Consider the following 23,542-nt stretch of genomic DNA (forward strand, 5'->3'; position numbering starts at 1 on the left):
ATAGATCTTGCTATCAGGAAGTTTTTCCTGATATATAGGCTATATTTTCCTTTTCTAAATTTAATATCATTATCCCTTATTCTGATATCCCTGTGTACTACAATAAATAATTCTTCCCCATCTTTAGTGTTTACACATACCAAATTTTTATAGACTGTTAAGTTTCTATTCCTCATCCTCCCCAGTTATCGCAAGCCAATTGTAGACATATTTAGCTCTTTTAATCTTCCCTCATAAATGAATCCTTCCAGCCCTCTCAGCATTTTGTTACTTTCCCTCAAACTTCCCTCTAATTTGTCTTGTCTTTATGATGAACTGAACTTGGTATTCCTGGAGTGGTCACACCAACCTCTCCTGGAGTAGGACTATTATCTGCCAGCTCCATGATTTGATGCCTTCATCCATGTAGTTTGGAATTATATTTGGCCTTTTTGCAGCCGTTTCTCATTGCAATCTCATTTTAGATCTGTTGGTCACTCTTACCCTGAAGTCTTTCAGTAGTGCTGCTGCCACGATTTCTTCCTCCCATTGAGCAACTGTATTTGACATTGTTTTTCTGCACATGTATTAGTTTGCTTTATCCTAAATCAAATATCATGTTGTTTTCTACTCACATTTCTGATATTTCAAGTTCTTCTTCGAGTGCTTGCTCATATCGATTCCAATCAGGTGTGCGCGCGCCGCGTGCACGATCGTCGGAGAATTTTCTACCCTAGCAACACCCGGCGGGTCGGCTGTGGAGCCCCCTAGAGTGGCGCCTTCATGGCGCTGGATATATACCCCAGCCGACCCGGCGCCCCCTCAGTTCCTTCTTACCGCCCCTGACGGTCATTGGAACTGTGGAGCGCGGCATAGCTGTTCTCCACTCTCCCTAGCTTATTCCGTTTTGTAGATAGTTGTAGTTATAGTTGTAGTTGTTATATAGTTAGATAGTTGTTCAGTTTACCCTATTAATAGTTGTGGATAGTTAAAGGGGATTAAGGGGGTTGTTCTTCCCCCTTTTTCCCCCCGGCGCATAGCCGGGCTCATGCCCAAGGCTCCCGGCTTTAAGCAGTGCGCGTCCTGCGCTAAGCCTATGCCCACAAGTGACCCGCACGACTCGTGTCTGAAGTGCCTGGGAGAGTCCCATCAAACAGATAAGTGTAAGATCTGTAAGGCCTTCAGACCGAGAACCAAAAAGGAACGGGACTTTCGGCTTCGGCAACTCCTCATGGAGGCGGCACTTAGCCCGGACACTCCATCGGCGCGTCAAGCCCCAGCGCCAAGCGCCTCGGTGCGCAGTGCCCCTGCGGCACCGACTGCCCCGGCACCGCGGGTGGAGTCGGACAAGCCTCCGCGGCACCGGACCCCTTTGGCACCGCACCCGCCGCAAGTGCCTCGGCGCCGATCGTTATCACCGGGACATAAGAAATCCCGTAAGGCGCAGGAGACTGCCGTCCTGAAGACGCCGGCCCCCCCGGTGCCGGGGGTAGAGCCGCGTCCACCAGTGGAGCAACAAAAGCAGGTGCCTCCGGCACCGTCGACTCCGGCTCCGAGGCCGTTGAGTCCGGTGCGGACGGGATCACCACCGCGGTCAGTGGTAGAGCCGTGCCTCCCGTCGACCCCAGAGACCTTCGCGACGGCGAGAGACTTGATTGCTCTCACGGAGCCGGCACCGCCCCAACCACCGGCACCGTTGGCTCCTCGTCCGGTGCAATCCAGGGGAAAACCTGCCATGATGCGCCCACCGTCTCAAGGACTGGAACCACGGCACCGATCCAGGTCCTCGGCACCAACGCGGTCATCGGCACCGATCCCGATCTCGGCACCGCTCACCGGCACCGCATAGGGACCGATCATCTCCAGACCGGCACCGTACGGCACCGTATCTTCCGGAGCTCATCTCAGCGCGGTTGGCACCGCCATGGCCATCGAGATCAGTGTCTCGCTCCTCCGATGGGGCATCGAGATCGGCATACCCCCCTCAGGGGCAGGCCGATGAACCGGACATGGGCCACTGGCAGGAGGTAGCGGAGGATCCCGCTCAGGGACCTTCGCACTGGTCGTTCTGGACCCCGTGGGCGTACCACCAAGCACAAGGGGCTCCACCACCATCAGCCTCTCGCTCAGTGTACTCTGAGCGAAGGGCCCCAGAGTCCACCATCTCTCGCCCTCCTCCAGGGGGCATGGAGGCTTCCGTGCCCGCACCACCTGACGTCCTGGACCCAGGGGCAGGTGATGCTCCGCTCCAGGGCTCGTTGGACCAGGACCCACCCTTGGATCCCTTGCCACCTGAGGCATCTTCCTCATCTTCCCCAGATGAGGCAGTGGCGGGCACAACGAGCACAGGTCCACCCCCGATAGATCTCCGGGCACACCAGGACCTATTACGTAGGGTGGCACGTAATATGGACCTACAGGCAGAGGAGATAGTGGAGGTGCAGGACCCCATTGTGAACATCCTCTCTGCGGATGCCCCATCCAGAGTGGCGTTGCCCCTGATCCGCACGATCCAGGCTAACGCCACTACGATATGGCAAACTCCTGCCTCTATTGCACCCACAGCCAGAGGGGTGGAAAGAAAGTACTTTGTCACCTCAAAGGACTATGAGTACTTGTATACTCATCCCCAGCCGTGTTCACTGGTGGTGTCATCAGTGAATGCAAGGGAGCGCCACGGTCAACAGGCTGCAGCGCCCAAATCGAAGGACGCTAAGCGCTTCGATTTGTTTGGGCGTAAGGTTTATTCAGCCGGGGGGCTACAACTTAGAGCGGCTAACCAGCAGGCGCTCCTGAGCCGCTATAACTTTAATTCCTGGAACTCTATGGGGAAGTTCAAGGAATTGGTCCCCCAAGACTCCAGGGAAGAGTTTGGGGCCTTAGTGGAGGAGGGTAAGAAGGTAGCGCGGACCTCCTTACAGGCCTCCTTGGACATAGCAGACTCGGCTGCGAGAACCCTGGCTTCAGGTATCGCCATGCGGAGAATCTCCTGGCTCCAGGTCTCGGGCTTGCCTCCGGAACTGCAGCAAACCCTGCAGGATTTACCATTTGAGGGACACGGATTGTTCTCGGACAAGACGGACTCTCGTCTGCAGAGCCTCAAGGACTCGAGAACAATCATGCGCTCCCTGGGGATGCATGTTCCGGGACCCCAGCGCAGGCCATTTCGGCCCCAGCCGGTTCTACCCCCCCCCACCTCGTCCGAGACAGGACTCTGCCAGAAGGCGGGGGCGAGGTGGTAGGAGAAGGTTGACCGGCCCTCAACCCGGTCAGAACCAGGGGCCACCTAGGCCACCTTCAGGCCCCAGGCAGAACTTTTGAAGGTGCGGTCGAGGACGGCGCCCCAGTCATCTCCCAGGATCCAGCCCCCTCCTTTCGGGATCGTCTCTCCCATTTCCACCATGCTTGGTCCCTTATAACCTCGGACCGTTGGGTCCTTCGCACGGTGGAGAGGGGATACGCTCTCCAGTTTTCTTCTCCCCCCCCCCCCCCCGTCCCTCTTCAGGGACCCTTCTCACGAGCAACTTCTTATACAGGAGGTTTCTGCGCTCCTATCTATGGGGGCCATAGAGGAGGTTCCATTAGAGTTAAGGGGCAGGGGATTTTATTCCCGCTACTTCCTGATCCCCAAGTCCAAAGGGGGTCTGCGACCCATCTTAGACTTACGCGGACTCAACAAATTCGTAGTAAAGTTGAAGTTCCGCATGGTCTCATTGGGGACCATTATCCCTTCCCTGGATCCTGGAGACTGGTTCGCCGCCCTCGACATGAAGGACGCATACTTCCATATAGCAATCTACCCGCCTCACAGGCGCTTCCTGCGATTTGTGGTAAACAAGGTGCATTACCAATTTGCAGTCCTTCCCTTCGGCCTATCCTCGGCCCCAAGAGTGTTCACAAAATGTATGGCCGTCGTGGCGGCATACCTTCGTCGGCAAGGGATACAGGTGTTCCCGTATTTAGACGACTGGCTGGTACGCGGTCGCACCAGAGAGCAAGTTCGAGCTCACGTCCACATAATAGTACACACATTCCACGAGTTGGGCATTCTACTCAACGAAGAGAAATCCACTCTAGAGCCTACCCAGAGGATAGAATTTATTGGGGCAGTCCTAGACTCCGGACATGCACAAGCTATTCTACCAGACAATCGTTTTCATACCATCACAAGCCTCATTCGAGGACTCAGGGCCTTCCCAATTACCACGGTGAGGTAGTGCCTCACCCTGCTGGGTCACATGGCTTCTTGCACGTACGTAACCAGGCATGCCAGACTTCGGCTTCGCCCACTCCAGACCTGGGTGTCATCGGTATACCGCCCATATCGGGACAGCCTGAACTTGGTGATCACGGTTCCGAACTCGGTCTTGACCTCCCTCACCTGGTGGCTAGATCACAGTGTGGTTTGCGAGGGGATGCCGTTTCACGCCCCACAACCCTCTCTGCACCTGGTCACAGATGCTTCATCTCTGGGTTGGGGTGCCCATCTCAACGAACACCATACCCAGGGCCTGTGGACTGCACCCCAGCTAGCCCTGCATATCAATGTTCGGGAACTGATGGCGGTGCGCCTGGCGTGCCAGGCATTTCTCAATCTCCTACGTGGCCGCTGTGTGTTAGTTCTCATTGACAACACCACAGCCATGTTTTACATCAACAAGCAAGGAGGAGCATGTTCGTCGATTCTATGCCAAGAGGCCATTCGCCTGTGGGACTTCTGCATCGCCCACTCAATCCATCTCACGGCATCGTTCCTCCCTGGAGTCCAGAACACTTTAGCGGACCGACTCAGCAGGTCCTTTCAGACGCACGAGTGGTCTATTCGTCCGGACATCATCTATTCCGTTTTCCAGAGGTGGGGATTTCCCCAGGTAGACCTGTTTGCATCTCGAGCCAACAGGAAGTGCCACGTGTTCTGCTCCCTACAAGGGCGAGCTCCGGGCTCTCTATCAGACGCGTTTCTCCTTCCTTGGAAAGACCACCTGTTTTACACCTTCCCTCCATTTCCACTGGTCCACAAGGTGCTGCTCAAACTACGCAGAGACCAGGCTCGAGTAATTCTAGTCGCTCCAGCGTGGCCGAGGCAACACTGGTACACCACACTGTTGGAGCTCTCGGTTCAGACACCGATCCCGCTTCCGTTGTGTCCAGATCTCATCTCTCAGGACCACGGCCGACTATGTCACCCCGACCTACAATCACTCCACCTCACGGCATGGCTGCTCCATGGTTCACCCAGGCAGAGCGGCAATGCTCGCACTCTGTCCAACAGATTCTGCTGAGCAGTAGGAAGCCTTCAACACGGACCACGTACTTGGCCAAGTGGAAGCGGTTCTCCTGTTGGTGCGAACAACGAGCCATGTCCCTGTTACAGGCACCTATTCCTCTCATATTAGAATATCTCCTCTCCCTAAAACAGCAGGGTTTGGCGATATCTTCAATTAGAGTTCACCTGGCCGCTATATCGGCCTTTCACCCAGGGGAACTCGCGTCCTTGGTATTCTCTAACCCGATGGTCGTTAGATTCCTCAAGGGCTTAGACCGGATGTACCCACAACAACGTCAGCCCGTTCCGACGTGGGATCTCAACCTGGTTCTCTCTAAGCTCACAGGGCCTCCATTCGAGCCACTAGCCACCTGTTCACTTCTGTACCTATCCTGGAAGACAGCCTTCCTCGTAGTCATCACCTCAGCAAGGCGCGTTTCTGAAATCAGGGCGCTTACATCTGAGCCCCCTTACACGGTTTTCCATAAGGATAAAGTGCAGCTTCGTCCACATCCTGCCTTTCTTCCTAAGGTGGTCTCTCTGTTTCACATGAATCAGGATATATTTCTCCCAGTCTTCCATCCTAAACCACATGCTACTCGCCAAGACCAGCGTTTGCATTCTTTGGACGTACGCAGGGCCCTGGCTTTCTATATTGACCGCACAAAGCACTTTAGAAAGACGACGCAACTCTTGGTTGCAGTGGCCGACCGGATGAAAGGCTTACCGGTCTCCTCACAACGCCTATCCTCCTGGATCACGTCTTGCATCCGGACTTGCTATGACCTGGCAGGTGTCTCAACACCGCACCTCACTGCTCACTCCACGAGGGCCCAAGCTTCCTCTACTGCCTTCCTGGCTCAAGTTCCGATCCAGGACATTTGTAGAGCTGCAGTTTGGTCATCAGTCCACACATTTGCAGCTCACTACGCACTGGTACAGCAGTCCAGGGACGATGCTGCATTCGGATCAGCAGTTTTGCACACAGCAATGTCTCACTCCGACCCCTCCACCTAGGTAAGGCTTGGGAGTCACCTGATTGGAATCGATATGAGCAAGCACTCGAAGAAGAAAAGACGGTTACTCACCGTTGTAACTGTTGTTCTTCGAGATGTGTTGCTCATATCCATTCCAAACCCGCCCCCCTTCCCCACTGTCGGAGTAGCCGGCAAGAAGGAACTGAGGGGGCGCCGGGTCGGCTGGGGTATATATCCAGCGCCATGAAGGCGCCACTCTAGGGGGCTCCACAGCCGACCCGCCGGGTGTTGCTAGGGTAGAAAATTCTCTGACAATCGTGCACGCGGCGCGCACACACCTGATTGGAATGGATATGAGCAACACATCTCGAAGAACAACAGTTACAACGGTGAGTAACCGTCTTTTTCTTTTGCATTATTTCTCTGTCATCACTGTTGTTTGCCACTACGTCCAATTTAGTACCCTGTATGAATTTCATTAAATAAGACCAGTCCATAAACTGATCCAGAAATGCCCCCTTAGAAACCTCCCCCAACTCTATACGTTGCTGGTTATAATTGCCCATTGCTCATGGCCAGTATTCAGTCCACTCAGCAAAGATTTTGTCCCAGCAATTTTAAAATTCAGTGCAAAATTCTGTACAAAAATCCACATAGATTACATCCATATACTCCCCTCATCCATAAATCTATCCGAAAAAACCCAATCACGCTTGTTTGGCAAGTTTTCTTCTTTATGGAAGAGATTTTCAAAGGTATAAGGGCAGTTAGTTACTATGGCAGTTAGGTGCCTAATTCCCATTTGTGCCATTGAAAATCTCCCGCATATCTCCTTATAGTCTCTTTCTTGACCTCCCACTAGAAAGACTGAAGATTGGATGGTCATAGAGACTGAATCACTCTCTTACCTCTGTGGCTAGCTAATTCAACAACGTCAAGGTCAGAGTTATGGAACAATGGCAGCAGAGCATGAGGAAATTTGAACAGCCCCTGTACCTGTTCTGTGCATAGTGAACTTTATATATAGCACTTTGCCACATAAATAGCTAAGACCTTTATAAAAATGGGTGTTATCATTCCCATTTCAGCACTGCTATTCTTCATTACTCATATGCCACAAGCATCCACAATATGCTAGGCATTGTCAACAGACACACAAAGATTCAATTCTTGCACTCAGAGAGTGGTGATCTGACATATAAAGATTTAGGGAAAAGGATGCAATCAAAATATACACCATTATTTATTTATATACATATTTTTATAAAATATGGAATATTAGCTATTCCTTATTTCCCTTCAAGCTGTCCTTTTTTGTTTATTACAGTTTGTAACATACAAAGTCCGTTACCTTGGACACCTTTTCACAAAATGGAGATAATTCAGTTAAAATTCAGAAGCTAATCCTCCACAAAACTCCACTCCGACACAAAAAGCTTTGTATCATTATCCCTTATTGGTGGATTTGGTCTCTGAGGACTTTTATAGAAACCTGGTGTCCTGAAGAGTGATTTTGAACGTGTTATGGATCATTTAAGGAAAGGGAGGTGAAGTGCCTTGCCCAAAGCCTCTCAGCAGAGAGGAAGAGAACTCAGGTCTCTGCCCTAAACATTAGATCATCCTGCCTTACCTAGGATGATCTTCAATTGACTTTATTTACATTTTATGTTTTTTAACAAGAAAAGCCTTTCAGCTTATTTCTCATGACTTTTGCAGTTAAAGTAAATGTCTGGACCTTTTTCTTACAAATAAATCCCACATATATTGTTATCAGAACACTTTTATAAAGAGACCAATGTAGTTTGAATGTTTTTTTTTCCCCCCATCAATTTAACTAAACCTAAATATTACTTCATATCTGATGAAACTGTGGGAAACCCATCATTTGTTTTGTTACCTACAGCAAGGAAAAAGTATACAGACTGTATTTCCTCCACTCATATTCTTGAGATCTTAGTGAAGGTCTGAGCCCATCTCTCTCTGATTTTTCAGAAAAAAAGCAGCTGTTTCCAAAATTACAATCAGAGGGCGATGGGCTCAGACCTGTGCTAGGATTTTGAGAATATGGATGAAGGCACTGCAGTCTGTATACATTTTTCCTTTCTGAAGGTGACAAAGCAAATTAATGTATATAAAGATACAACTCATTAAAACAATTAAGATAAAGAATAAAAGCAATACTTAGAGGAGGGTGATAGAGGTGGGGAGGGAAGGAAGTTGGTACAGAAGAGGTGTTGGGAGCATGCATTGAATAGGATCATTCAGATACTTCCAGGACAGCATCCCACGTCGCTGAAAGTTTTTTCCTGGGTATTTCTGTTACCATATTCAATTCTTCCCATGGTGACCAAGCTTACAATGTGTATGCTCCACTCTTCAGTTGTTGGTCGCTGTTTGGCTTTTCACTTTTTGTAGTGCTAGTCTTTTAATAATTATTAGTACTCTGCTAAGGCAAAGTTTTTCAGACTTATTTAGCTTCCAGTGAACATCCATTAGGTTTAAAATTACTTGTTTAGTTTGCAACACAGTTTTGATAGGAATTAATTAATTCTGCAATTAAGTTCTGCCCAAAACATATGGACATAGGAGCATTCCCAAAACATATGGGTTAAGTTAGCAGTTGCTGAACCACAGAGCCAACATTTTTCTGACTTAATCCTGCTATGACTCAGCTCCTCATCTATAAAAAGCGGCTAATATCCCCCTCCTCATCTCCCAGGGGTGTTGAGGATGGATTAATGTTTGCAAAGCGCTCAGATACTATTGTGATGAACGCCATAGACAAGCCCATTTGAAAACTAATAATTCTGCCTTTAGAGTACAGACTCTTCTGCCTGTTTTGCCTACACTTGATCCCTTCTGCTCTATCCTCTCCAATCTGCCCCTGTTCCAGGCCTGTCTTATCCACATCCCTGGGTCCTCATCCCAGTTCTACTCTCCGTGCCTATCCAGCCCCAATCTCTCCTCAGGATTCTCATCCAAGTCTCATTCTCTTTGTCTGTCCAGTCCTAGTCTCCACATCCAGGGTCTCTGTCAGAGTCTCAATCTTTCTTTTGAATGTTAGTTAGTGCCAGTTACCCCCTTCCCAGCTCCTCATCCAATCTCTCTGGCTACCAGTCCTAGTCTTCTTCCCCACGCACCTCATCCAAAATGTCTCACCCCTCACATCTTACACAACTGCAGCAACTAATCGTTTTCAATGTCGTATTTAAATGGCAAAACTATCTGCCTCAAATATTTGTGTAGACTAAAAAGCATATAGGAAATTTTACTAATGTTGTGCGTTACTCAGTGTGTGCTGTCTTACTCAGATACAAGGTGATGAAATAACTTGGTCTGGGATTTTATTTTCTATCTTTACTTTCTTAGGCTCTCGCAAAGAAAGCAAGAGATGGAAAACTGTTACCTGAGGAATACCAAGGAGGATCTTTTAGGTAATTTTTTTACCAATTTAATAGATACAATGTGAGCTTAGAACTACGACTGTCTCTCAGATATTCAGATGTGCATTAACACATCATCTTATAAAATCGACCAATGTATCTGTGAAAGCAAATTAAGTGATTTTGAAAAGAGATGCAGCAATTTACACCTGCAAATTAGAGAGGATAATCTAGGCCTGAGATTCCTATATCAAAAGAATAACCCTCACAATTTTCAGACAGGTTCAACTTGATACAGCCAAGTCTGTTGAGAGTCGAAAATAGGGAGAAAAAGGGTTTTGGCTTTTATTTTGCATGTATTTCCATCTTGACCCTGCCAGCAGGTAGGGGATCTTGGGGGACAACTACTGCACTGGTGGGGTGCAAAATAAACTTTATTAAGAAAATGCAAAAACAGGGAAAATTCAATAGTGAGGAGTACGGGGTTTGTTAAGGTAGACAATTGGGGGGGGGGGTTTCTTTTAGTAAATAGGATAGGGGGTTTCAATAGGGGGGTACAATACAGTGGGGTCCAATACAGTTGGTAACCAATTAACACTGAAGTATAAATGTAACAGGTAGTAACAATTCCTATGTATAGGGTGTGTCACAGCAGCATATAACCAACTAACAGTTATGGGTAAAATGTGTTAAATAGTCAACAACTCTAGGTAAAAATGTGTCACAGTGGTGTAAATGTAAAATGTGAGGGGTGTTAGAGTGAAAAAGGGTAACCAATGGGGTTTTATGCTAGACTTCAGTAATACAATTGAGGTCTGGCAGCAGTAGGAGCAGGGTGAGCACGTGGGGGAGGGATTGAGAGAGAGAGAGCAGACAGGCTGCAAGTTTAAACAGCAGAGAGACAATTATACAGAACACAGCAAAATCTTATCTATGATTCAACTTAACCAAGACTACACAAATTAGCAAGTAACAAAACACAATGCAACAATTCTTTAAGCCTAATTTACAGAGTACAATGCAAGCAATTTTCTAAGCCTAATTTAACCACAACTATGCAAAATGAAATTACAATTTATCTAGACTAAAGGCTAAATCTAACCTAATGGGTGCACCTTATACTAGGGGTAGTTCCAGAGGGCAGAGTGGTGTGTGCCCAGGATACAGCTTCAAGGGGGGTGGGGTGTTTAACTAATGGTGGCTGCAAGCAAGCTTATTTCTAGCGGCAAAGGCGCTGTGGAGCTAGAAGCAGATTACAGATACAGACCAAGGAGTTAGCTTGGGTCTGCCTGCTGGGGAAAGAAAGCCAGCAGCTAGAACAAGGGGAGTGTGCAAGAGGTTTTTCCTTACCAATCCCCAAAGCAGCAGCAGGGACAGCAGTTTCAGCATCAGAGGACGCAGAGAGGATTCGATTCGCTTACAATAATCAGGAGATCTCCAGGCACAAATTCGTTGTTCGTGGGAGGGGAGTTTAAAAACGGGGGTACGCTCAAAAACAAACGAGAGCGGGGAGAGGGCCCCCCAAAGACCCCTAGCTGATCAGACCAGGTGGCAAAGCAAGGACCTTCTCCGGGGGTCTGATCAGAAAATGTCTGGTTTTAAGGGCGAACTCAGGCAGTTTCCCGCCAGTAACTTTGATTGGTTCCCCTTAATCCAGGGGAGGAGAGAAGGCAGGGAAACTGCAGGTAGGCACAGGACATGTCTGGGCAAGTTCTGAGTCACAGGTCTGACTCATATGCTCAGCTATGTGGCCACTTTAGGTCTCGCATACCTGGGCAGAGCACCCTACACCGAGCCGGGTCCGAACAAAGAAGCTAGACAAAGGAGCGAAAAAGCCCCCAGCTCCCTGAGCAGAGAAATGGCTCCAGTCAGTCTGCACAAGCCATTTCCATGAGCAGGGCCAGGCTCTGACTTTGGTCAGTTCCATGGCCGGGGTGGGCGGCCACTCAGCACAAACAGAAAGTAAGGGGAAACAAGGAATCCAGCAGGGGGACAGCTGTAACAGACAATCTGCAGGAGATTGTATATTATATATAGTAGTTAGGAAAACATAGAGCAGGGGTCGGCAACGTTCGGCACGCGGCTCGCCAGGGCGATGTGCTGGCCGCGGCTTCTCGCCGCCCCCATTGGCCCAGGACGGCGAACCGCGGCCAGTGGGGGGCCGCGACTGGCCGAACCTGTCGCGTCAGCAGGTAAATAAAACTGGCCCGGCGAGCCGCGTGCCGAACGTTGCCGACCCCTGACATAGGGTCTAATATTTACTTTATAATGTAAAAAAATAAAAATAGCTTTCTATTGCAAAGACACTCTCGCCTCATTTAACCCAGCCTTGCAGAAAAAGGTCTCCAGCCAAACAAAAGCTGCTCCATAGCTGGGAAATAACCCTCCTTAGTCCACTCTGATCTTTGAGATGTAAACTTCAAAACTTAAATGGGACAATTTACATGTATTTAGCAGTTCCCCCCCCCCTTTTTTTTTAATGTACGAGAAGAAATGAAATAGTTGGGCTAAATAAAATGTTAATATTTAAATGCAAGGCAATACAGAAGTTAAGTTTCTAACAAATTTTATATTGGCTTCTTTGAACATATGCTGATTCAGTTTTTTGTGGTTCAACATGTATCTTAATATATTACATTTATGAGAAACAGAACACTGTTAAACAGAGTGGCTAACGTTGCTGTGGAAACCTGAACTTCATGACTTTTTTAAGTGATTAAGTGTGATATATTTTTTTTAACTGTGCAGAATTATGGTATTAACACAAATCTTTGCATTTACAATGGATAATTGGTGACTATAAAAATGTCCTGGGACACACTAGTAATAAAGCTCTTTTCCAGAGAGAGATTTGTTAGTATGGGTAGTGTAATTGGACTACACCAGCCTTGAGCACAGAACTATTTATTTTGCATGGTGTTTTCAGGCTGAAGCAGTTGTCAAAAGAAAATATCTCCTAGATGATCATAAGCATTTCGGCAGAAAAGGCTAATGGGAATCCATCAGTTCAGGGATGGATGTCCTCATTAACAGAAATGGCTTTAGCGAGGGGAGAAGAAAAAACCACCACCACACAGGTTTCAAAAGAAGGATGATAAATTGAAAAATAAATGGAGGTATTGGGCTAGATCCTTCCTGTAGCTAGTCATAAAGGGGTAACTCCATCCTGGAGTGGTATAGAGTCACCGTAATGGCTTGTATGCCACCTCCAGTGAGTGACATTGGGGCATGCCCTTGGGAAACAGAGTAGGGCTGGGGGCTTACCTGTGTCCCAGTGATACCCAACTGCTGTACTGGTACATTGGTGTTATCAGTAGCCTTTGTAAATTGAAGCTCCCCTCAGTTACATCTGGGGGCCAACCTGGCACACACCTGGCCCAGGATCAGGTGAGGTGCAAAGGTGGCTTAAAGCTTGCACACTCCGCAGCAGTTGTGTGTACTCATCATCTGAAGACCAGGTTTAGGACCTATAGATTCTATATATGGGCATTGAGGCACAATAGCTAGTCCCCCTCCTCCCTGCCCTCTGCCTCTTTCATCTTTGCTCTCTTTTCGTTATCATACTTTTGTGAAATATTAGACTGTAGGTATTTTGTGAATCATTAGAACTGAGCTATGGTACAGGAGCTGAATTCAAATACTAGATATAGTTTTGCATCATATCTTTTATGCACTTCCCTGCATCAGGCAACACCTTACCTTAGATAGGATTCATTCACAGGAGACAGCAGGCAGAGATTTGACTGCTGCCATCCCATTGGGTTTATTCCACGGTGAGGGTCTCTATACATTGAAAACAGACTCCCATTGTTAGAGGCTGCAGTTGTGATGTGCTGAATGGGCCTTTTCAAAGATGCCTGGAACTACACCTCCTGTTCAGCCCATACCGCTCATTTTTTGGGCAGCGCTAATCTGCCTGGAGGAAGATGAGGCTGCCACTGCAAATTCCCTTAGTAGTGACTTTTCCACAGCTGGGTGTATCTTGGTTGTGTGACAATGCAGTGATAGCTTCTTATAACATGTAAAATATGTACATAAACTTTTCCCCCTTCCTTTAGCATTTCCAATCTGGGCATGTTTGGTATCAGTGGCTTCATTGCCGTCATAAACCCTCCTCAAGCCTGCATCCTAGCTGTGGGACGAGCTCGACCAGAACTCAGGATTGTGGAAGATGAAGAAGGGAATGAGAAACTTCTGCAGCATCAGCTTATGACAGTGACACTGTCAAGCGACAGTCGGATGGTGGATGACAAACTGGCTTCAGTGTTTCTGGAGACCTTGAAAGCAAACTTAGAGAATCCGATACGACTTGCCTTATGTTAAACTGATCAGGGATTGGCTCCTGCTTTGGCAAAATACGGAACAAGGTTACAAAACTGTTCCCCTCTCCTCCCCCCGCTGCCCCAGAGAAATAACGAATACTAAGCATGAGGGGGATAATTAAAATATTTAATTTATTTGAATTAACTTGAAAGACTCTTCAGATCCGGCTTTGTGACCATTTCCAGCTCTCAAGTTTTATACTGTAAAACTGAAACACTTTAAAGAAATATTAAAATAGAGTTAATGCATTAAAGTTCTTTCACTGCTTAATAGCAACTGCACCAAATTTAAACATATACATTACTGTTTAATTAGAGAGAGAAGTTTAGAAAACTTGGGAAATTTGCATGAGAAACGTGAAATGAAAAAGGGAATGATACAATGCTTTGTTTAAGGACTAAACAACTAGCTTTCACAGTGAGGAAAGCAAACGGCATGACTGAGCAAGATGGCCCTATAAATCCCAATCATCATTAAGAGAATCAAACCAGCTATCGTTTCAAGCAATATATTTTAGCTATTTAATATGTGAAGAGGGTTCCAGCTAAAATCTTCTGTTAGAATTGGGTGATATAAACTGTGAGAGCTCTGAGATTTTTGACAAGGATTTTGCTAGGGGTTCTACTTGACACTAGATAAGTTACTTTGGTTGGTGACACATGACCCTATGTAAGTTACCTTGGTTTGGTTCATGTCACAAACTCAACCATTCTTGACCTTCTACTTTACTATGAGATTTTCCAGATGAATACAACAGAGGGTGGAAAAATTCTAGTGCACAAAAAACAAATTACATAATGGATGTAAATGGAAAAACTCAAATAAAATAAAATATTAAATAGCCTATTAGCATCTAAAGCTGGATTTGAAAATGCACTTAGCATTAGATTAATTAAAAACACATTTAAAGTGTGTGTGGGTATGCACTTCAGCATTTTAAGATCTCTACTTAATGTAGTGTCCCACAAAGGAGACAAATAAATTTAATAAATGTGTCAGTAGGAGTTTTGTCATTTACTTCAATAGAGCCAGGATTTCACCCCAGATATTTTTATCATTACAAGCTTTAAATCTGCAATAAATTGTGAAAGTGAGACTTTACTTTTTAGCCCAATACATTATTACAGTAGTCATGAGTTCCATTAAATAATTTAAATGTTGCCCTGTATCAAAATCTAATTGGTGTGTCCTTGTTTGACTATCGCAAATTGCAATAGTGCTTTTGCAATTGTTCCATGGTATGTTATCTGATGGGTAACTGAAAATTGAAGTGTGTTTTGCAGACTGAATATCTTGATGATCTTTCTATCACACAGTGGTACCAACTTCTTCATCAGACCTGAGTGGCAAAGGTCAGATTTTGCATACTGAACATTTTGCTCAATAAATCCCTTCTTTGAATGGAAGGAATGAATGAATGTATCATTACAAAGTGCATATCATAAGTAGATGGATACTGAATTGTAATTCAGTTTGAGTAGCCTTTTATTTGGAATCCCTATTATGATAGTTTACTGTATATATCATATGGAAACAATGGGAATTTCCAATGAAATAATTCCAATGAGGGGATCTGATGACAACATAAGCCACTAGTGCCCCATTCAAGTCCTGGAGTCTGTCACCATTAGAGCCACCATATTTGGTTGTATGTAATTCACTGCACCAATTTGTTCTTTAAGATCCAAACTTCTTAAGTATTTATTTACTCACCAAGTTGTTGCAATAGTAAGTGTATATCTAAAACTTATGTCAGTGTTCAGGTTGGAGTTTTCACAAAACTAGTTTGCTTCTTTAACTGATGTGCGTGAATGATACGACATGAGAAATTCATAAGCTATCAAGCTGACACTGTATTTCTGATTACTTACATAGGGTTTACTATGCTATTATTCATATACCCTTTTTGTATTGGCAGATTTTGTTATTGATAACTGAGATTTTCAAACTTGTATGCTTTTTAGGTTCTTAATTTTTAGACACCTAGACATATATGGTCTGATTTTTTTTCAGAGGTGTTGAGCAGCCCCAGGTCCCATTGAAGACAAAACATCTACATATATATAGTGCCATTGGTAATAATGAAATTGAATAGGTTCTAATGTGTTTGGATAGCTAAATCTAGTCTGCCTAGTAAAATTCCCCTTATGATTTTAAATCTGGTATCTATTCTTCATTTCCTGTCCTAAAGGGAAAGTGGGGTTCATGTGTACTCGTCAACAGTTATATGTTCCACCCCACAGGAGGCCACAGTTCAGTGGTGGGCAAAGTGATTCCTACTTAAAATTCATACAGTCAGCATAGTTTGCAAATTGCTTTGGGAGCTACTGGAAGGTGCTGTTGTATATGAACATATAATCATAATGTTGACAGCACATGGGGAACATTATATAACAAATTCCTCTATGCTGCTTGTACAAACAGATGCAGTGCAATTTTTTTCATGGTAGCGTGAGATTTTTTTTTTTTAAACTGCGCTTCTATCATAGCCATGCAGATTAACTTCAGCGTGTGACCTGTAGCTAACCCCTTCACAGCATGCAGAATGGTTACTTGTAAGCATCCCAACATTGTCACTGGATTGAAATATAGTTGGTGACGCATGATGTGTGCTGCCCATCCGACTGAAGAAAGTCTGAACAAGTGAAAATGTCTTGTGGTTTCAACCTAGTCCTAAGGAGATGTGTGTCCATATTACAGAGTAACCACAACATTTGGCACAGCAAATGACTTCTACAAGAGAAATGGAACAGCAAAATTGGTGCTGATTAGGATTAAAATATACAGAAAATATTTCATTCTGGAAAACTTGGATTTAAAAGTATTGTGGATAAGATGTTTCAGAAGTGTCTTAATGGTTAAATATGAAACAGTTTTACTTTAAATAAAAAGCTTCAAAAGTATCAAATACCTCATGCATTGTTATTTGTGAATTTATCATTGTCAATATCTTTGGCATGTCTAAGCAAGAGACTCATGAAGAAGTGATCCAATTTCCTAGGAAGGAGGAGTCAGAAAATTGAAAATAGAGATCTATGAACAGTGTACTAACATTTTCTGCTGGGAACATGCTTCCTGTGAACAGGGATATGCTTGAATGTTCAAAGTATAGCTTTACTTTGAAAAGAGAAATTGAGAAAGAGGACCAAAAATAGATAACATATTTTGCTTCAAATGCATCCTGTGCTTGACAGCATGTCAGAAACAGTATGTACCCTCCCTATACTAATTAATCCCAAATTATGTTATCTGTGTAGATGACTTTCTTTCTGAGACTTTTTTTTTTTTTTTAAATCTGTCGTCTCTGGAATCATCCCAGATGTGAATTTCTAAAACAACGTAGGTGCTGCAAAGTGATTGGATAACACTGAACCTCTTGTCTCGTGTGTTGCTATATTCCTACACATAATACAGTATAACCTTTTTAGATCCCACTAATGACGAGTCCTATTGAACATTACAAACTTTGGCAATTTAGCAGGCAAGCCAAAAATTTGATGACCAGGATCCTGTACCAACACTGCCTTTGTGGACGTGGACCTGTGTATTTTGTATGTACATTGTTGTAGTGGGTAAAAATTGCAGTGTATTAAGTGGAGACAGGAATGTATGTGGTATATTAATGAGAGAGGAATAGTTATATAATTCTGAGCCAGTGTCCTACAGGCCTTTGTCTCAATGTGAAGTAGTCAGTGCAATAGATGAGGGAAAGTATGGAAATGGGTGGCTCAGGGGATTGATAATCTGATACAAAGCCTTAGTTTTCTCAATTGTTTGTTGGTTTGAAACTGACTCATGTTATTGAGAGAGAATTACTATCTGGTGGCTGCATGGTGACCTGTGGGAAATGAATTGATGGCTTCAGGTCAGATGCCCATAATGCAAAACACACCAATACGCCTGAGCTCATGCAGGCAGTCTTGGTGAAGTAGTAAAGGATTGAGTAGAGAGAAATTGCCTCCTCACCCCCACATGTTATCCAGAAATGGGCCACGATGGGGAGCAATGTGTGGGAAGCTTGCATAGCTGCCCCCTTTGCTGTAGCTGTTCTGTGAACGAGGACCTTGCTCTCCAGGACTGACAAGCCAGCATCTTTCACAAGTACAATATTCACTAACCTTCAAAGAGATTGAAGAGTTCTATTGGACTAGATATGATTTAGGATGTGTCTACACTATGAAATTAGGTCAATTTTATAGAAATCAATTTTATACCGTCGATTATATGTGTCCCCACTAAGCGCATTAAATCGGCAGAGTGCTTCCACAGTACCGAGGCTAGCGTCGACTTTTGGAGTGTTGCACTGTGGGTAGCTATCCCACAGTTCCTGCTGTCTCCGCCGTCCATTAGAATTCTGGGTTGAGCTCCCAATGCCTGATGGGGCAAAAACATTGTGGCGGGTGGTTTTGGGTACATGTCATCAGGCCCCCCTTCCTCCATGAAAGCAATGGCAAACAATCATTTCTCGCCTTTTTTCCTGGGTTACCTGAGCAGACGACCTACCACGGCAAGCATGGAGCCCGCTCAGCTCACCGTCACCGTACATCTCCTGGGTGCTGCTGGCAGATGCGGTACTGCATTGCTACACAGCAGCAGCTCCTTGCCTTCGCGGCAGCAGATGGTGCAGTACGACTGCTAGCCGTCGTCATCTCGTGGGTGCTCCTGGTTGACCTCTGTGAGGTCGGTCAGGGGCGCCTGGACATAAATGGGAGTGACTCCAGGTCATTCTCTTCTTTGATCACCATTTGCAGAAGCAATAAAGTCATTGTTGTTTCAAATTCATGCATTCTTTATTAATTTGTCACACAAATGGGGGGATAACTGCCAAGGTAGCCCGGGAAGGGTGCAGGAGGAGGGAAGCACCGGGTGGGGTGGTGGAGGAGAGAAGGGCAAAGCCACACTGCACTTCAAAACTTATTGAATGCCAGCTTTCTGTTGCTTGGGCAGTCCTCTGGGGTGGAGTGGAGTTCTGATAGCATGGATTCCTCTCCCCATACAGCGATCAGATCCAGTACTTCCTGTTCGGTCCATGCTGGAGCTCTTTTGCGATTCTGGGACTCCTTGGTCACCTCTGCTGATGAGATCTGCATGGTCACCTCTGAGCTCGCCACACTGGCCCAACAGGAAATGAAATTCAAAAGTTCGCTGGGCTTTTCCTGTCTACCTGGCCAGTGCATCTGAGTTGAGAGTGCTGTCCAGAGCGGTCACAATGGAGCACTCTGGGATAGCTCCTGAAGGCCAGTACCGTCGAACTGCGTCCACACTACCCCAAATTCGATCCAGCAAGGTTGATTTCCGTGCTAATCCTCTCATCTGGGAAAAGTACAGAAATCAATTTTAAGAGCCCTTTAAGTCAACAAAAATGGCTTTGTTGTGTGGACGGGTGCAGGGTTAAATCGATCTAACACTGCTAAATTCAACCTAAACTTGTAGTGTTGACCAGGGCTTAGAATTACACTGTGGCAAACATGGCAGCAAAGACACTTGAAAGCTGCAGTACCTGAAAGAGGACAAAGCCTTCCACTGCTTGTCCCACAAAGAAAATAAGGTATGTTATTGACATCTCTCTTGCCAGGCCTGACGGGCCTTTAGGCAAACAGTTTATCCAATACTCCAAGATGTCTGGGCTAGTGACATGACAGCTCATGCTTCCTTTACTCGCTTGGCTTCTCTCCCAAGAGTTCTCTTCACTTTTCCACTAGACCATTTTGTCCTGGCCCATTATAGGCTGCAACAGGTTTGTGGGTTTTTCCCCTCTCCCCTAAATTCCTTGGAAAGTACTGTGCATTGTGATTTCCTTGGTGTGGTCATTTGCATACCAATACCCACAATGTTTGCTTATCTCACACAGCTGCATGATGGCTGTATAGATCTGATTGCATGATTATGTGTGGCATTCAAAGTTACTTCAAATTAGGTACTGTATTTTTTTCCCTTTTATTAGAACACAAACTGCATAGAGAAGCTGAAACCCACTTTTCTGAGGTTGCAAGCAAAAGCATGGGTTAGTGGCAGAATGCCTCCATGAGATCAGGCTGCCTAAAGTGTACTCGTGTATCTAGCAATTTGCAAGTGAACACCAACAGGTGTTCATATACCATGTGATGAGCATGGTAAAGTCTAGAAACCCATGTGAAACTATTAATAAACTATTTTATTACAGAATCTGTTTTTGGAATGAATTTGTAGATTTCCGAGACACTGTTCTTTATTCTATTAGCCTCTCCAAGGGTTAATATTTGAACTTGCATAGGGACCATTTCCATGCCATTGGAAAGCTGTTTCTCCCAACTTCCATGCATAAATGATGTACAAAAGGTGCTCTAATTTACACTATTCAGGCCTAGTGAGAGAGATTTCAAAACTGCAAAATTCGCATTCATGTCTCAGTTTGAAGACATTGCAAGAGACTAAAAAATGTAACTAGCCAGCCTGTATACTTACATCATTGCCCTAAACTACTCAGCTCAGGGGAATGCTTACCTGGTATGAATATGTGGCTGACAGAATGCAAAAACCAATAATTCTATTGAACTCCAACCTCTCAGAAGTTACAGATATATAATCAAACGGTCACATATGCTCAGTATATTAGAACATAAAGGGACATAGTATCTAATATCCTTTCCTCCAATCGCTGTTCTTTCTATCTTAGCTATCATTTCCTTCTCCCCTAATCTATTTCTGTTTTAAGAATGTGTGTGAAAAGAGCTTTAAATACCCTATGAATATTCATGTAATGCTACTGGTATGTGTAGAAAAAATCCAGTTGTGCAGCGCAGGTTGTATGTTTATCCTCAAGATAGACATGTTATTACACCTCAGTTCCCAAGTGTTACCATATACTATGTTTGTGTCAATATCATTTAGCTATAAAACAAGCTTTCTGGAGTTTTTGATAACCAGTTACCAGCAATACAAAAAAGATCTAGTTCATTACTTCTACTTTTTGAATGATGAGATATTGAGAGACAAGGTGGGTGAGGTAGTATCTTTTTATTGGACCAACTTCTATTGGTTAAAGAGATATCTAAGCTTTCAAGCTTACACAGAGTTCTTCGGGTGTGGGAAAGGCACTTAGTGTCACAGCTAAATACTAGGTGGAATTGTTAGAAAATCCTAATTTATATATTAGTAAGTCAGCCAACCGTCCGAATTCTGTTGATGCTGATCTTACTCCTATTGAAATTCCCCTTGACTTCAATGAAACCAAGTCAAGCCCTTTAAGAAGTAATGTTGTCTGAATTAAGCAGTAAGGAACACTCCATCTGAACAGTGTTCTTGCAGAGGGAGGGCAGGATATTTGAGAGAGAAATATGAAGTTGTTCTCAACATTGCATTGCAGATAAGCATGTTTTTTTCTTCTAATCAAAGGAGAAAAATCCCATACTATGGATGAATGTCCACATGCTCTATCACTGATTTCCTTTGTGACTTTAATGAAATATCAGACAATTGTGGAGCATGAGCAACCAGAATGGAGGGCTTGCGAAATGCATAGTTACCAAAAACTCCCTTCCTCATTACTTTCTCTGGAACTCTCTAAGTGTTTGTCTACACAGGGCGGTAGTGCACATCAGTGGAGTGTGAATTCTAATGCACACCAGCATGTCACGTGCTAACTGGCCCACATAGACCCTGCTGACACTCACTAAATGTTCCCCAGGACATGGTAACAAAGTGAAACAGGACTATGTTAATATGCACTGGGGAACTTTTAGTGCACCCCAGTCAGGTCCATTCGGGCCAGTTGCTATGCAACACTGGTGCACATTAGAATCCACACCTCACTGATGAGCACTACTGCAGCATATAGACAAGCCCTAACTTGCAGGATTTATACTTCCCTCTTGCTCAGCAGAGGTGGGCAGATCTTCAGCTGGTAAGAACTGCTATAGCTCCACTGAAGTCCCATTTTTTTCCATTGCTTTGTGAAACACAATGTAATTTACTGTAACACATGTGGAATATTTTATTATTAGAATATATGTGAAGTGTGACAGTTGTTTTCTCTTCGTGCACTTTGTAATTGGTCAGATATGAGTGAGTATATTTATGCAAATACAGCGTCCAAGAAATAGTAATTAGCTAATATCCTCTTGGTTCATTTGCTAAGAGCTGTTCACAGCATCATTCTTCAAAAAGTAGATTAATGAAGTTTATTTATTTTTCTAATATTCCAGTGCATGCATTTGTTTACTGTAGACTTTGATAGTTACTGATTTCTACCTTGCCAATCAGGGCTAGCAGTTGCTTTAACTACAACTGCTGATCTACAGATAGGCCAGCAGAGGGCAGTCTGAGCAGCCTGGTTATCTTTCAGCTCAGTTGTGTCTTTTGTAGGCATGTGTGGCTAAACATTGTTGAAGGCTGTTGATGTTTAAGTATGTGCTGGAACTGATGCTGTAGATCGGTAATTTTAGTGTTTCTGATTTGAAGTGTGCTGAAGACACCTGATGTGGGAAAAAAAGGAATGATCGTTGACCGGGGCTGTCGAGCAGCTTCCTCCATGCTGATGTCAGTTCCACAGCTTTCTTTGTAATTGGTTAAACAGATGGGGAACCAAGCACTTCATGCAGTTGAAAGTACCCTTGAGAGAATGTAATTACTGTGCTCCCTCTCCCCGTTACTATATGTGAGATGCAATATGTCCGTTATAATCCCTTTCCACATTGTGCGGAGAGGCAGGAGCTTGCCTCAATGATACTAGCCATGAGAAAAGTGATGGGACATCAGGAAATCTTGCTGGAAAATTGCATTCACCAACAAAAAGCAGAAAATGAGGGAGTGGTAATATACATATAAAATGATTAAACTGCAGTGGATATATTTTACTGACACTTTTAGGCTAGGTAAACTATCATGATGTAAAAAGTAACAGAGGGTCCTGTGGCACCTTTAAGACTAACAGAAGTAGTGGGAGCATAAGCTTTCATGGGTAAGAACCTCACTTCTTCAGATGCAAGTAATGGAAATCTCCAGAGGCAGGTATAAATCAGTGTGGAGATAACGAGGTTAGTTCAATCAGGGAGGGTGAGGTGCTCTGCTAGCAGTTGAGGTGTGAACACTAAGGGAGGAGAAACTGCTTCTGTAGTTGGATAGCCATTCACAGTCTTTGTTTAATCCTGATCTGATGGTGTCAAATTTGCAAATGAACTGGAGCTCAGCAGTTTCTCTTTGGAGTCTGGTCCTGAAGTTTTTTTGCTGTAAGATTGCTACCTTTACATCTGCTATTGTGTGGCCAGGGAGGTTGAAGTGTTCTCCTACAGGTTTTTGTATATTGCCATTCCTGATATCTGACTTGTGTCCATTTATCCTCTTGCGTAGTGACTGTCCAGTTTGGCCAATGTACATAGCAGAGGGGCATTGCTGGCATATGTGGTGCTCACACCTGCCTCACTTAAAGCAACTGCCTAGCCTGGCTAGGGAAGACTAATTACTGTCCATTTGAACGCAGTGTATCCTCACTCATCTTTTCCTACTCTAAATTCACCTCTAATCCAAGATAGTGCAGTTGATAATGATGTTAAAATAATGCACTTATTGACCTCCCTACTTTCTGTAATTATCCTATCTGGCAAGCTAGACATTTAGTTACCAGGAATAAGTAACTG

At 44.8% G+C, this 23,542-nt stretch overlaps 1 protein-coding gene across 3 annotated transcripts in view; it reads left to right on the forward strand.

Annotated features, from left to right (window-relative positions):
- PDHX (pyruvate dehydrogenase complex component X) overlaps window positions 1–16,831 on the forward strand; it is a 127,212-nt gene extending 110,381 nt beyond the window's left edge. For all 3 annotated transcript variants that reach the window (XM_065592689.1, XM_065592688.1, XM_065592690.1), the window contains 2 exons: window positions 9,592–9,656; window positions 13,664–16,831. In XM_065592689.1, coding sequence (XP_065448761.1) covers window positions 9,592–9,656; window positions 13,664–13,928 — 330 coding nt within the window. In that variant the 3' untranslated portion in view covers window positions 13,929–16,831. The remainder of the gene's footprint in view (window positions 1–9,591; window positions 9,657–13,663) is intronic.
- The last annotated feature ends 6,711 nt before the right edge of the window (window positions 16,832–23,542 follow it).

Source organism: Chrysemys picta, chromosome 4, assembly GCF_011386835.1.
Source record: "Chrysemys picta bellii isolate R12L10 chromosome 4, ASM1138683v2, whole genome shotgun sequence".
Classification (NCBI taxonomy): Eukaryota; Metazoa; Chordata; order Testudines; family Emydidae; genus Chrysemys; species Chrysemys picta.